A 13,353-nucleotide genomic window follows, 5' to 3' on the forward strand; every position below is an offset into this window, starting at 1 on the left:
TTTTTTTTTTTTTTTTTTTTTTGAGACAGAGTTTCACTCTCGTTTCCCAGGCTGGAGTGCAATGGTGCAATCTCAGCTCACTGCAACCTCTGCTTCCCAGGTTCAAGTGATTCTCCTTGTCTTAGCCTCCCGAGTAGTTGGGATTACAGGTGCATGCCACTATGCCCTGTAATTTTGTAAATTTTTTATTTTAGTAGAGACAAGGTTTCATCATGTTGGTTAGGCTGGTCTCAAATTCCTGACCTCAGGTGATCCGTCCGTCTCGGTCTCCCAAAGTGCTGGGATTACAGGCATGAGCCACCATGCCTGGCCCATTTTTTATGTTTTATCCTGTATTTTACTGTACCTTTTCTGTGTTTATGTTGTGATATGGTACTTTTTTTTTTTGAGACAGTTTTGGTCTTATCACCAGGATGGAGTGCAGTGGCACAATCTTGGCTCACTGCAACCTCTGCCTCCTGGTTTCAGGGGATTCTCATGCCTCAGCCTCCTGAGTAGCTGGGATTACAAGCGCCTGCCATCACACCCAGCTAATTTTTGTATTTTTAATAGAGTCGGGGTTTCACCATGTTGGCCAGGCTGGTCTTGAACTCCTGACCTCAAGTGATCCGTAGATATGGTACCTTTTCTAAGTTAGCTACGTTTAGATACTTATCATTGTGTTATGGTTGTATGCGTTATTCAGTACAGTGTGCTATAGAGCCTAGGAGGACTAGCTATACCTTGTAGTTTGGGTGTGTAGTGGGCTGTACCATCTAGCTTTGTGTAAGTGCACTCTGTGATATTTACACAACAGTTACCTAACAGCATGTTTTTTCAGAACGTATCCTTATCTTAAAGCAACACATGACTTATGTGTATATGTGTACAAACACACACACATCATTTAAGCAACTCAAGTGTTATGAGGGGAAAAAACAAGTGTGTATGGGGGGCAGATTTAAATCCAGGTGAGAAAGTTTGAACACCTACATTAAACTTTCAGTTCTCTATGTTAATAGAATTAAGTTCCACAGTTTATATAACTGACTTAACTTCAATCTGTAAAGCCAAGCCTGCCTTGAAGGGTCTTATGAGGGTTCCTGTTTGTGTGTATTCATATTTTGTCAAGCATTTGGAACAATGCCTGGCACATAGTAAGCACCTGGTGACTGTTGATGAAAGAAGTAAGTGAGACTCCAGGCTTGATCCTTGTAGGCCAGGTGAGCAGGGAGGCCCCTTTTCATTCTTTGACGCCTCAGATGAGAAAATGGCTGTTGGAGGGGATTTCACACCTTTCAGAAGAAGGCCCCGTTGTTCCAGTTTGACGTTCGTGGAGATAGGACTCAGTCAGTAAATGCTTCTTGAATGAAGCATTAGGTGGTTGGACCAGATCTGCCTTTCCCGTGGGAGGAAAGAGATGATTTTAGGTGTTACACAGATGTTTATCGTTTTTGTAGTTAGCTAATTATTACAGTGTTGTGTTAGCAGAAAATTATTAGGCAGCACCTCAGACCTCGGTATTTTTAAAAAGTGAGTGATTTAAAGACACACTAAATTGAACAGGTGGCATGTGAATGTCATGGAAACCAAAAGCATTTGTGGATTGAAAGAAAACTGGGAAAATCTTTGAGGTCTTTCCAAATCTGAGATGTTTGATTCTTTGAGTCTGGCTTTAAATGTGAAATCAGGATATACAAATAGAAGTGATATTCTCTGAGTTTTGGGAGCAGAGACATGTAATGGAAATGGACAGGCAGAACTGGATGCACAGTGTCATGCAGGGTGCAGAGATAACAGTGTATTAGCACTTTGGTGTCTGCTGTGGGCAGCCTTGCATGTGTATGTATTCTCTAACAAAATTGGGAACATCCTATACATACAGTTTTGTAACCGGGTTTGTTCACCTGATACTGTCACTCCGTGTTCAGTGTTCCTGCAGAGAAATCTTTGTGCCCATTCTTGGTGATTTTCTTAGGATTAAGTCCTAGAAATGGGATTGTGTGGTCATTGTGTATGCATGTGTTTCAGGCCTTTTATACTTGTCATCACAGTGCCTTGCAGTATGATTGTGCCAGTTTAAGGTTCTGGCAGCTTGAGTGCCCTCTTCCTTATCCCTCTCCAAAGCCAAGTTCGATTAAATAATAGTTTTGTTGGACTGGGCGTGGTGGCTCACGCCTGTAATCCCAGCACTTTGGGAGGCTAAGGTGGGTGGATCACGATACCAGGAGTTCGAGACCAGCCTGCCCAAGATGGTGAAACCCCATCTCTACTAAAAATACAAAGATTAGCCAGGCATTGTGGCAGGCGCCTGTAATCCCAGCTACTTGGAAGGCTGAGGCAGAAGAATCGCTTGAAACTGGAAGGTGGAGGTTGCAGTGAGCCGACATCACGCCATTGCACTCCAGCCTGGGCCACAAGAGCAAAACTCTATCTCAAAAAAAAAAATAATAATAATTTTGTTGTCAGTTTGTTCAGCAGTTGATTCACTTACTCTCCAGCTGATGTCCTGTAAATCCTGAAACTTGCTGCTTGTCTCCCTTGAGAACTCTCATCAGCAGCCCCCGACAGCACTCTCTTCCTTACTGCCTGACACTGAGTGGCAAATCTTTTCATCTTGGCCACTCTGATAGGCTGGACAGTGAGATCCTTCTTCCTAGGGTGCATGGAAACCCATTGCAGTCACCTGGGTTTGCAGAGTGGGAGGAGGAAAGTGTTAGTGGCACTAGGAAGTAGGAGCCGGTGGGAGTTGCTGGCTGCGTGTGTTTGCATTATGGACCCATGCATCTCACCACTCTCTAGCACTGTGCACCACTGTGACCACGGACAGGGTGCTCTTGAGGTCAGTCCCAGATGCCCGCCAGGCCCTGCATCCTGAGCCTGCTTCTCCCTCTGGCCTCCTCTCCAGTGTCTTGCTGTCCTCCAGCCTCCCTGCCTCCTCCTCTCTGTACTGGAGGCTCAGGTGTGTTCCCCGAGCCTTTCTGCCTGCCCTTTCTCCTGTCTGGAATGCCTTTTGGACACCTGACTTTTCCATTCTCTAGGGCTCGCCACGGCCATCCCCTTCTGAGAGAGGCCTTCCCCTGTCGCCTTCATCCTCTCTATGAGTCACAGCCTTCATTCCTCATCATCTTGTAATGATCTTTCTCTCTCCTTTCTCTCCTTGTTTACCGCTGTACCCGCAGTGCCTAGCACTTGGCAGACACCCACATGTTCCTTGACTAAACTTCAGTATTGAATAGTGTGAAGAATCCAGAGGTGAGAGGATAGAACCTGCTCTTTATTGTCCAAGAGTCCAACAAGTTACGGCTTCCAGAGGGAGGCAAATTGATCAGCTTTTCAACAGAGCTGCTTAGCAGTGGGGTGGGTGCCTTCCTTGGGGAAGTAGTCAAGCAGTGACTTGTTGTTGCATTGGTTCTTGCACTGGATGTTAGGGTTGATGAGATCATTTCTAAGGTCCCTTCCAATCCTTAAAACTGTGGGATAGGTATTCTCATCTGTGGGTTGCTGGGCTATCATTCTTGTTTCAACTGCAGATGTGGCTTTTACCACTAGATGACACTATATGATTTCTTTGAAATCAGCGTTTCCCAAACTGCCAACCGCACTGAGAAAATATGTTTTTCATTGCACTTACACCCTCACCACACACTTGAAACAGAAGTAGGCTGGGCACGGTGACTCACACCGGCAATCTCAGCACCTTCGGAGGCGGAGGTTGGAGAATCACTTGAAGCCGGGAGTAAGTGTCATGAATGTCTTAATCCTTACTATATGTAATGCATCCTATTTTTTATTTTACTTTGTTCGACATTTAAAAAAATGCAGATTTACAAACAAATTGATTTTGTTGTATTAATGGGTCATGACTGTTTGAAAACATTTTTAAAGTATGCTGTTATAAAACGGTGGGTATGCTGTTTTCCTTGGACAGTCTGGGCTTGTATAACAGATCGTGTCCATTAGTGAATGTTTTGCACGTTTCTCTGGTGAGTTGCTGCATGGAGCAGCTGAACATGTGCTTCTTTTTGGATGCCTGTGCATGAAAGAGGTTGGAGATTGTGCAGAATTCAACACTTACTGTAGTCAGGCCAGAGGTAAGCCTTAGTCGTAGATTTAAAGCTATATGATCTGCTTCTAGAAGCTCAGAGACATGACACACCCATACCCTAAATTTCACCTTACTTAGCAGGCAAGAAGAAATGGGGGTATTACTCAGGGTATCACTAGGATGCTTTGGGCTGCAAGTAACAGAAGCCTGACTCACATTGGTTAAAAGAGTGAAGATACTTACTATCTCACAAAATTGATGTTCAGAGGTAGAGCAGTCCGCAGGCCCAGAGCAGCTGAGCATGGCCTTCAGGATCCAGGTTCTTTTCATGACTCCTCAGTCGTCCTAAAGCTGGTTCTCATGGTTGCAAGAAGGCTTCCTGTGCTAAACGAAGCCTTAACTCCTTGTGGTATAGACTGGGTAGAGAGAATTAAGGCTCCTGTGGCATTTTCCACATTATTTTGTTCGTGCTTGCTGTGTTCATTTGTTCCTGGTTTCCCCACTCTGACATCTCTAAGGGGAGTAAGAGGACGGCACCTAATACAGAGTCAGGAGAAACACTTGGGTTAATTCATGCTGTTTGTCGAGTGTTTCTGAGTCTCCCTTCCTCTGGGCACAGGCCTTTTCATTTAGTGGAATTAACTGACTAACTGTGGCCATGAGTTTGCGGAGTGAATAAATGGCTGCACATCTTCTTTATGAAACATGAAGTGAGGTTATTTGCTATGTAGGGTCCTGGGAAGTGAATTAGCAATATGAGGAAAGGGAGTGAGAAGGCCTACTGTGGGCAGTGTGATGGGTGGTGTAACGTGAACATAAAGATGAATGGATGGCTGCGTCTTCACATGTGTAACGGGGCACTAAACGTGCACTTGGCCTTTTGAGGTGGATGGTTGGTTTTTGTCGAGTTCCTTGACCTGGTTCCTGGGAACTTGGCAGTGGACCTTGGCCTGAACCTACTCAATCTCTACTCACCTTCCTCCTTTTTCCTCCCTTCCAGGTTTGCAGTAAGCATTGGCTACTGGCATGACCCTTACATCCAGCACTTCGTGAGATTGTCTAAAGAGAGGAAGGCCCCCGAAATCAACAGAGGCAAGCGATCATCTCCCTGCCCAACAGCACCTCATCAGCTGCCTAAGGTTTTAGGGGTTCATTCTCGAAGGGAGTTGTGGTCTGCTCCCTTTCCAGCTGTGCGCAAAAGTGCTTATTTCACCAGATCCTCACCAACATGGTGTGTTATAAAACTTGTTTGCAGCCTTAAAAAGGAATGAGATCATTTCTTTTGCAAGGACATGGATGAAGCCAGAAGCCATCATTCTTAGCAAACGAACAGAGGAACAGAAAACCAAACACTGCATGTTCTTACTCATAAATGGGAGTTGAGCAGTGAGAACACATGGACACAGGGAGGGGAACATCACACACTGGGGCCTGTCGGGGTGAGGGGCAAGGGGAGGGAGAGCATTAGGATAAATACCTAGTGCATGCAGGGCTTAAAATCTAGATGACAAGTTGATGGGTGCAGCAAACCACCATGGCATATGTATGCCTATGTAACGGAGCTGCACATTCTGCACATGTATCCCGGAACTTAGAAGAAAAAGAACACAATATCTACTTCCACTTTAAAATCATGAGAGTTTTTGAAATTTTATTAAATCTAATGAATTGGAAAAAAAAGTACTAATCTTTGTTAATCTGTCATGTGAAAAATGGTATCTTATTGCAATTTAAAAAATATTTCTCCTATTTATAGGTAACGTTGAGGATCATTTTCATATGTTCGAAGCCCATTTAAATATCTTTCACTGTAAACTGTCCCTATCAGTAATCACTTTTTTTCCCAATTAAAATACATAAAGCTTTATTTTTCACATGTGTATTCCTACTCTAATTGGATAAATATGGAGAAACTGCTTTATAGTACAGTTATGAGGAGGACAGTCTCTCAGAGTTTACATCAGACTTTTCCTCTGGTTGGTTGGTTGCCTATGGCTCATCTAGGTGTGTGGACTAATTACGTGGATTTAATTGGGTTCTTCTATAACCCAGTGTCTATAAGGAGACATTCCAAAGGCTTTTGTATATTTCAGGCTGAGCATATCTTAGTTTTCACGCCTCTTGTCTGTGTATATGAATCTTCCCTAAGGATGGAAATTGAGGATATCTGCCCAGTCGCACAGCTTGAGGGTTGTAAGTCTAGAGGACGTGGGTCTTTTACAGCTTTGTTGACGTTCCCCACTGTGGGCGGGAGGGAAAGTGTTGTGAGACCTGCTAATTCTCATATGAGGGAGGGCTCACAGGTGCTGACAGCAGTAGGCCTAGGCTTAGGAGATTTGGCCCTTAAGATTCTTCAACAGGGCTGGGTATGGTGGCTCACCCCTATAATCCCAGCACTTTGGGAAGCCGAGGCGGGCAGGTCATGAGGTCAGGAGATCAAGACCATCCTGGCTAACACGGTGAAACCCCATCTCTACTAAAAATACAAAAAATTAGCCAGGCATGGTGGCAGACACCTGTAGTCCCAGCTACTCAGGAAGCTGAGGCAGAAGAATGGCGTGAACCCGGAAGTGCGCCGCTGCACTCCAGCCTGGGCAACAGAGCAAGACTCCAGCTCAAAAAAAAAAAAAAAAAAAAATTCTTCAAAAGAGTTGGGTGTGGTGGCACACGTCTGCAATCCTAACACTTTGGGAGGCTGAGGCAAGTAGATCACTTGAGCTCAGGAGTTCAAGACCAGCCTGGGCAACATGGTGAAACCCTGTCTCTACAAAAAATAAAAAAAAAATTAGCCAGGTGTGGTGGCATGTACCTGTAGTCCCAGCTACTTGGGAGGCTGAGGTGGGAAGATCACTGGAGCTCAGGCAATCGAAGCTGCAGTGAGCCAAGATTGTACCACTGCATTCCATCCTGGGTGACAGAGTGAGACCCTGTCTCAAGAAAAAAGAGTCTTCAGTAGATTTATTTTCCTCCCCAGCTCACAGTATGCATAGGGTTGGCCATTTAAGTATTTATTTATTTTGAAGCTTGCACCAACAGGCAACTTGTTGCAGAACATAACTAGAATATTGTTTTGGATGCCTGCCCCTTAGAAACTCGGGAGCATAAAGAGAAGTCTCTATCTGGACATGCATGTGCCATGTGCAATGTTTGATTGGCAGCAGCCTGAATGTGTTAAGTCCCCAGTTGCTCTTTCCCAGACAGCAGAGTATGCAGGAAAGGTAGTCATTCAGCTCCTTTCTGGCTTAGCAGTGTAAAGCCTGAGAGGGAAGAGATGGAGAATTACTTTTTGTTGCCTTATTTTAGTGTTAAGACACTATTAGGCTCTGCAAATAATTTCCATCAATGAAGTCAAAGGCTTTGAGACGGGAGCCTGCCTTATTCTCAGCCAGATTGAGAAATTGACCAAATGACCATAATTCTTGTGTGTGCAGGGAATCTTGGTCCTCAAGTTGGATCCTGTAGGTGGGTTCTATAAGAAACGCCAAGAAATTTTGAAGTGGTGATTTCTGAAAACAAGGACATGCAATTTTATTTTGCATTCCCTCCCCTGCTTTTGAGGCAGATTTCCTAATAAATGCTGCACAGGCAAAGACCCCCACCCCACGCCCTGGCAGCACCCCTCTCTTGTACCCTGGATTTGAACCTTTAGAATGCAGCCAAATTGGAGTGCCTCCTAAATGGTGTATGGTGAGGACATTTTTCCCCCAATGTCCGATCCGTCACGGATGATAGCTCTGTAAAATACAATAGAAATGATCTAGAAAAATAAAATGAAAATGACATACAATGTACAATTCCAAATCATTTATTAGTAGATTGAACAGGCTTGAAATTTTTCTGTCAAATTGTAATAAAGTTTCTAAATGCTATGAGGTTTTTTTCTTAAAATAGTCACATACTGTTAACAGCCATGCATATACTTTGAGCAGCAGAGTTTTAGAGCACAGACAGACCTTGTGGTCTTTTCTTCTTTATTTCCCATCTCCTTTTCCCCAACCCTCCACCCGAAAACTTAACAGTGGCGCAATCTTGGGCCACTGCAACCTCTGCCTCCTGGGTTCAAGCAATTCTTGTGGTCCGTCCTCCCAAGAAGCTGGGATTACAGTTGTGCACCACCATGCCTGGCTCATTTTTGTGTTTTTAGTAGCAAGCTATTTTATTAGGCAGCAATTTGCTGGTCTTCTCTGTGACCCCCATTTTACATAGAGACTAACCCATTCAGGGTGGAGGTGAAGGGAACAGGATAACAAATATAGCTTCCTTTGTGGTAACATTCATCTACTCAGTTTCCTGACCCATAATATTATTTTTCATGTGATCTCACAATTTTCAGGTTTACCTGAGTCCAGAGTAGCTTTCAGTATAGCCAGGAAAGGCACATTTCCAAGATGGACTTCAGACATTTCAAAGTAAAACACTTATTTTCATATATAAAATATAGCTCATTTTTTCAAAGGCAGTTAATTGCTTCATGAAATAGATTGTACTTACCTTGGTTCAGATGCCTTTAACAAAATAACAACGACAACAAAAAAGAGAATTTGGAAGTTGCTGTTTCTCCCGTAGAGTCTGCAGATTAACCTGTGACACTGCAGAAGGGTGCATGCTTTCTGTTTTGCTCTTCTGCTGGGGTGGGCTTCACAGGGATAATTTCTGTCATCACTGTGTGATAGCTTGTTTCTGTGGGCCCCGCCCCCCCCCCCCCCCGCAGGATATTTTGCTCGAGTCCATGGTGTCAGTCAGCTTACAAAGGCGTTTCTACGGAAGACAGAATGTCATTGTCAAATTATCAACCTTGGGGCAGGCATGGATACCACCTTCTGGAGATTAAAGGTATGTTCAAATTCCCCTCCTCCCTCTCCAAGTGTTTAGATTTCATTTTTGGAAGAGTTTCACATAATTCGAAATTTAAAAATATATTAAAAGTTCTGCAGCGAAAGCTTGTCTCCCACCCCTGTCCCATCTGCCTAGATGCCCCTACGACTGTCAGTCCTGTTTTATCTCACCAGGGCCCTAGAGACAGATATTTTAGGTTGTCTCTAATTGTTGTTACAAATGGAGCTATAATAAAAACCCTTATATTTCTCTCAGTATGAGTAGAAATATGTCAGGAGGAAAAAATCCACCAGTAGAATTGCTGGAATGGAGAGGCCATGCATGCATTTATAACTTTTTTTTTTTTGAACCAGAGTCTTACCCCATCACCCAGGGTGGAATGCAGTGGCACAATCATGGCTCATTGCGGCCTTGAACTCCTGGGCTTAAGCGATCCTCCCATGTAGCTGGGACCACAGGCATGCATCACCATATCTGGCTGATTTTTAAGTTTTTTTGTAGAGACAGTGGTCTCACTATGTTGACCAGGCTGGTCCTGAACTCCTGGCCTCAAGCAATCCTCCTGCCTCAGCCTCTCAAAGTGCTGAGATTACAGGCATTAGCCACTGCGCCCAGCCTACATTTGTAATTTTGACAGTAACTAAGATTTTGTCAGGATAATGGCATCTTGGTTAAAATTTGGAGATTTGTATGGCTGGGTGATGATAATATGTTGCAAAGCCATTTTGTAGTCTTTTTCTGATTTGATCTCTTAACTGCTCTGTTAGAGTATGAATGCAGGTCTAATTACATTCTCACAGGGAAAGAAAACTAGAGTGTGGTCTTTGACTCCTGGGCTTAGGTTTTTTTTTTTTTTTTTTTTTTTGAGACAGTCTTGCTATGTTGCCCAGGCTGGAGTGCAGTGGCGCAATCTCAGCTCACTGCACCCTCCACCTCCCGGCTTCAAGCGATTTTTCTGCCTTATCCTCCTGAATAGCTTGGACTACAGGTGCACGCCACCACGCCTGGCTAATTTTTGTATTTTTAGTAGAGATGGGGTTTCACCGTGTTGGCCAGGCTGGTCACAATCTCCTGACCTTGTGATCTGCCCACCTTGGCCTCCCAAAGTGCTAGGATTACAGGTGTGAGCCACTGTGCCTGGCCTCCTGGGCTTAGTTTTTATAGCCAAACCGTTTCCCTACAAAGTCCTCACTGATTGGCCGGGCATGGTGGCTCACGCCTGTAATCCCAGCACTTTGGGAGGCTGAAGTGGGCAGATCATTTGAGGTCAGGAGTTAGAGACCAGCATGGTCAACATGGTGAAACCCTGTCTCTATTAAAAATACAGAAATTAGCTGGGTGTGGTGGTGGGTACCTGTAATCCCAGCTACTTGGGAGGCTGAGGCAGAATTGCTTGAACCCAGGAGAACGGTGGTTGCAGTGAGTCGAGATTGTGCCGTTGCACTCCAGCCTGGGTGACAGAGTGAGACTTTGTCTCTGGAAAAAAAAAAAAATGTCCTCACTAATTGCCTTTTTTTTTTTTTTTTTTGTAGGTTTGTACAGATTTTGCTTGGTTCTGTCAGGTCCGTCAGGTGACAGTAATGGGTACGTGCGTTTCTCCAGGTTTTTTGCGGATGTTGACCAAGACCTGCTTATCTGTTTTGTCCCTAATCAGTTTACTTGATATGAAGGTCTTTGGTCATCAGAGCTGTCAACCCTTCTCTTACTAAAGTGAGAAATCAGTGACCTCAACAGAGTGTAGGTATTTGTTTGCCTCTACATTCTCATCTCAAGATATAATCACTAACATTATGAAGTGTTTTTACGTACGTGACCTCATGAATTAACTTGAGAACTCTGTAAGGGTATTTTACACAGATGAAGGAAATGGGACTGCAAGATTGTCTTCCAGGATCCTGCAGCCAGAGGCTCTGGGGCAGGGATCAAGCGTTGGAATCTGCCCATTAAACTCCACATTTCTTCCTCTTTCCCCTGCACACAGCCTCTGTGGTTTTTCAGGAGGGTGACCTTCCCTTTTCTGTAGATCTGTTGTGTCTTTGTTTTTCTGTCATTGTTTTTGAGACAGAGTCTTACTCACTCTCTCGCCCAGGCTGGAATGCCGTGGTGTGATTTGGGTCACAGCAGCCTCCACCTCCCGGGTTGAAGTGATTCTCCTGTCTTAGCCTCCCTAGTAGTTGGGATTACAGGCATTCACCTCCACGCACGGCTAATTTTGGTATTTTTAGTAGAGCTAGCATTTCACTGTGTTGGCCAGGCTGGTCTGAAACTCCTGGCCTTAAGTGATCCACCTGCCTTAGCCTCCCAAAGTGCTGAGATTACAGGTATGAGCCACTACGCCAGGCTGACCTATTGTGTTTTTGTAATGAGTTGTCCCATGGTGTGGTGTGAGGAACCAGAGCACAGTACAGTGTGAGAGAATGTGCTATGTCAGTGTTAACAGAGGCCGCTGGAGAGATCCTGCCATTGGACCTGAGACCCCTTTGATTTGTCTCGCATTTTGTTTTTTTTTTCTCCTGTCTTGTAGGTGGATTAATAATTAATAAATCTGAGCCTCTTATTTTTGAGCAAAGTACCCTGAGGCTTATGTACCCCTCCTAAGAAGAAGGCAGTCAGTCAGTAGTGAGGAAGGAAGACTGTATAGTGTCTGAAAGTTCTTTGTGGAAATGTTTTGGTTTTGATTGGTAATTATATTGGGCTGAAGGCCTTTTTTTTGGTCTGAAGTTTCTTTTAAAATATAAATATGTATATGTATTACATTTGTTTGCTTTTTTAGAGCAGGTGTTACAAACTGTAGCCCAGGGCCAAATCTGGCCCACAGCTTGTTTTTGTAAATAAAGTTTTATTGGAAGACAGCCACTCCCATTTGTTTGCATATTGTGCTTCAGCAGCCATATGACAATTATAACAGCAGAGTTGAGTAGTTACAACAGAGACCATCTGGCCTGCAAAGGCTAAAATATTTACTTTCTGGCTCTTTACAGAAGCAGTTTGCCAATCTCTGTTTTAGAGGTATGTGCGTGTCTCTAAAAGCATAGCAAAAACATTGTCGGTGGGTCTTAGTGTCTCATGGACCTTCCAGCCGGAATGCTTCCTAGGTTGCACCAGCAGAAGTTTAGCTGTGAGTCATGGGTGTGAGCTTGTTCCGTAAAATCTCAGGAGCCCAAGACTGTACAGTTAAAGACTCCCATCTGTTGGCAGTGAGCGGGAACAGGACAAAGAAGAGTTAGTCTTGTCACAAAAAAGGAATAAAGGGGCCAGGTGCAGTTGGTCACGCCTGTAATCCCAGTACTTTGAGATGCTGAGGTGGGTGAATTGCTTGAGCTCAGGAGTTTGAGACCAGCCTGGGCATCATGGCAAAACCCCATATCTACAAAAAAAAAAAAAAAAAAAAAAAAATTAGCCAGGCATGGTGGTGCACACCTGTGGTCCCAGCTACTTGGGAGGTGGAGGTGGGAGGATTACCTGAGTCCTAGAGGTTGAGACTGCAGTGAGCCGAGATTGCGCCACTGCACTCCAGCCTGGGCGTCCAAGCGAGACCTTGTCTCAAAAAAAAAAAAAAGGAATAATGGGTGAGTGAAAAGCTTTAAGGGGTCTCCATTTCTTGGTGTCTCCGGAATTCTGTTTCCATAGAACCAAAGGATTCGTACAACCTACTTCTCTCCATCTCCCTGTGGAGGGAAGCAGGGTCAATTTTGGCAGTCTGTGAGGTGGTCAGCCATGTTGAGTCCTCTTTGGGTGCCCCATTCCTCCTGCGCTGTGGCAGCTGTTCCCAGTCTTGGTGTCTTCCATTCCAGTCAGTTTCTTGCAGGCTATTTGGGGTGAAATGTCAAAAGGGCCATCAAGAATCACAGAATAAGAAGTTGAAGCATCACTTGTCACACACAGTCATTTCCCCTTCTCAAGAAACAGGATCTCTCTCTCTTTTTTTTTTTATTATACTTTAAGTTCTGGGGTACATGTGCAGAACGTGCACGTTTGTTACATAGGTACGCACATGCCATCGTGGTTTGCTGCACCCGTCAACCTGTCAGAGTCTCACTCTGTTTCCCAGGCTGGAGTGCAGTGGTGTGATCTCCGCTCACTGCAACCTCTGCCTCCAAGGTTCAAGCGATTCTCCTGCCTCAGCCTCCCGAATAACTGGGATTACAGATGCGCACCACCGTGCCTGGCTATTTTGTAGAGATGGGGTTTTACCATGTTGGCCAGGCTGGTCTTGAACTCCTGGCCTCAAGTGATCCACCAGCCTCAGCCTCCTAAAGTGCTGGGATTACAGATGTGAGTCACCACACTGGCAGGATGTCTTTTTTAAGAGGTCCACGTGTGCCTTTTGTAAGCTTTCTCTGCTCTGACCTCTTATTCAGAAGTTTTAAAAGGTTTGGGAGGGCTAATGCGTGGGAAAGCTCTTTAAAAAGGAAGAAGTCCTGTAAGAGCTGCGGGGCAGTATGCTATCTTTCATTCATATGCTTTTTTTTTTTTTTTTTTAAGCACCA

The 13,353-nt window shown here is 44.5% G+C and overlaps 1 protein-coding gene across 1 annotated transcript in view; it reads left to right on the plus strand.

Annotated features, from left to right (window-relative positions):
* Nucleotides 1–13,353, plus strand: part of LCMT1 (leucine carboxyl methyltransferase 1) — a 72,563-nt gene that overhangs the window by 15,397 nt on the left and 43,813 nt on the right. Inside the window, exons 2-3 of the mRNA XM_017887189.1 lie at nt 5,028–5,119; nt 8,739–8,860. Of these exons, the coding sequence (XP_017742678.1) occupies nt 5,028–5,119; nt 8,739–8,860 (214 nt within the window). The remainder of the gene's footprint in view (nt 1–5,027; nt 5,120–8,738; nt 8,861–13,353) is intronic.

This window comes from Rhinopithecus bieti, unplaced genomic scaffold (assembly GCF_001698545.2).
Source record: "Rhinopithecus bieti isolate Rb0 unplaced genomic scaffold, ASM169854v2 scaffold_13348, whole genome shotgun sequence".
NCBI classification, from domain to species: domain Eukaryota; kingdom Metazoa; phylum Chordata; class Mammalia; order Primates; family Cercopithecidae; genus Rhinopithecus; species Rhinopithecus bieti.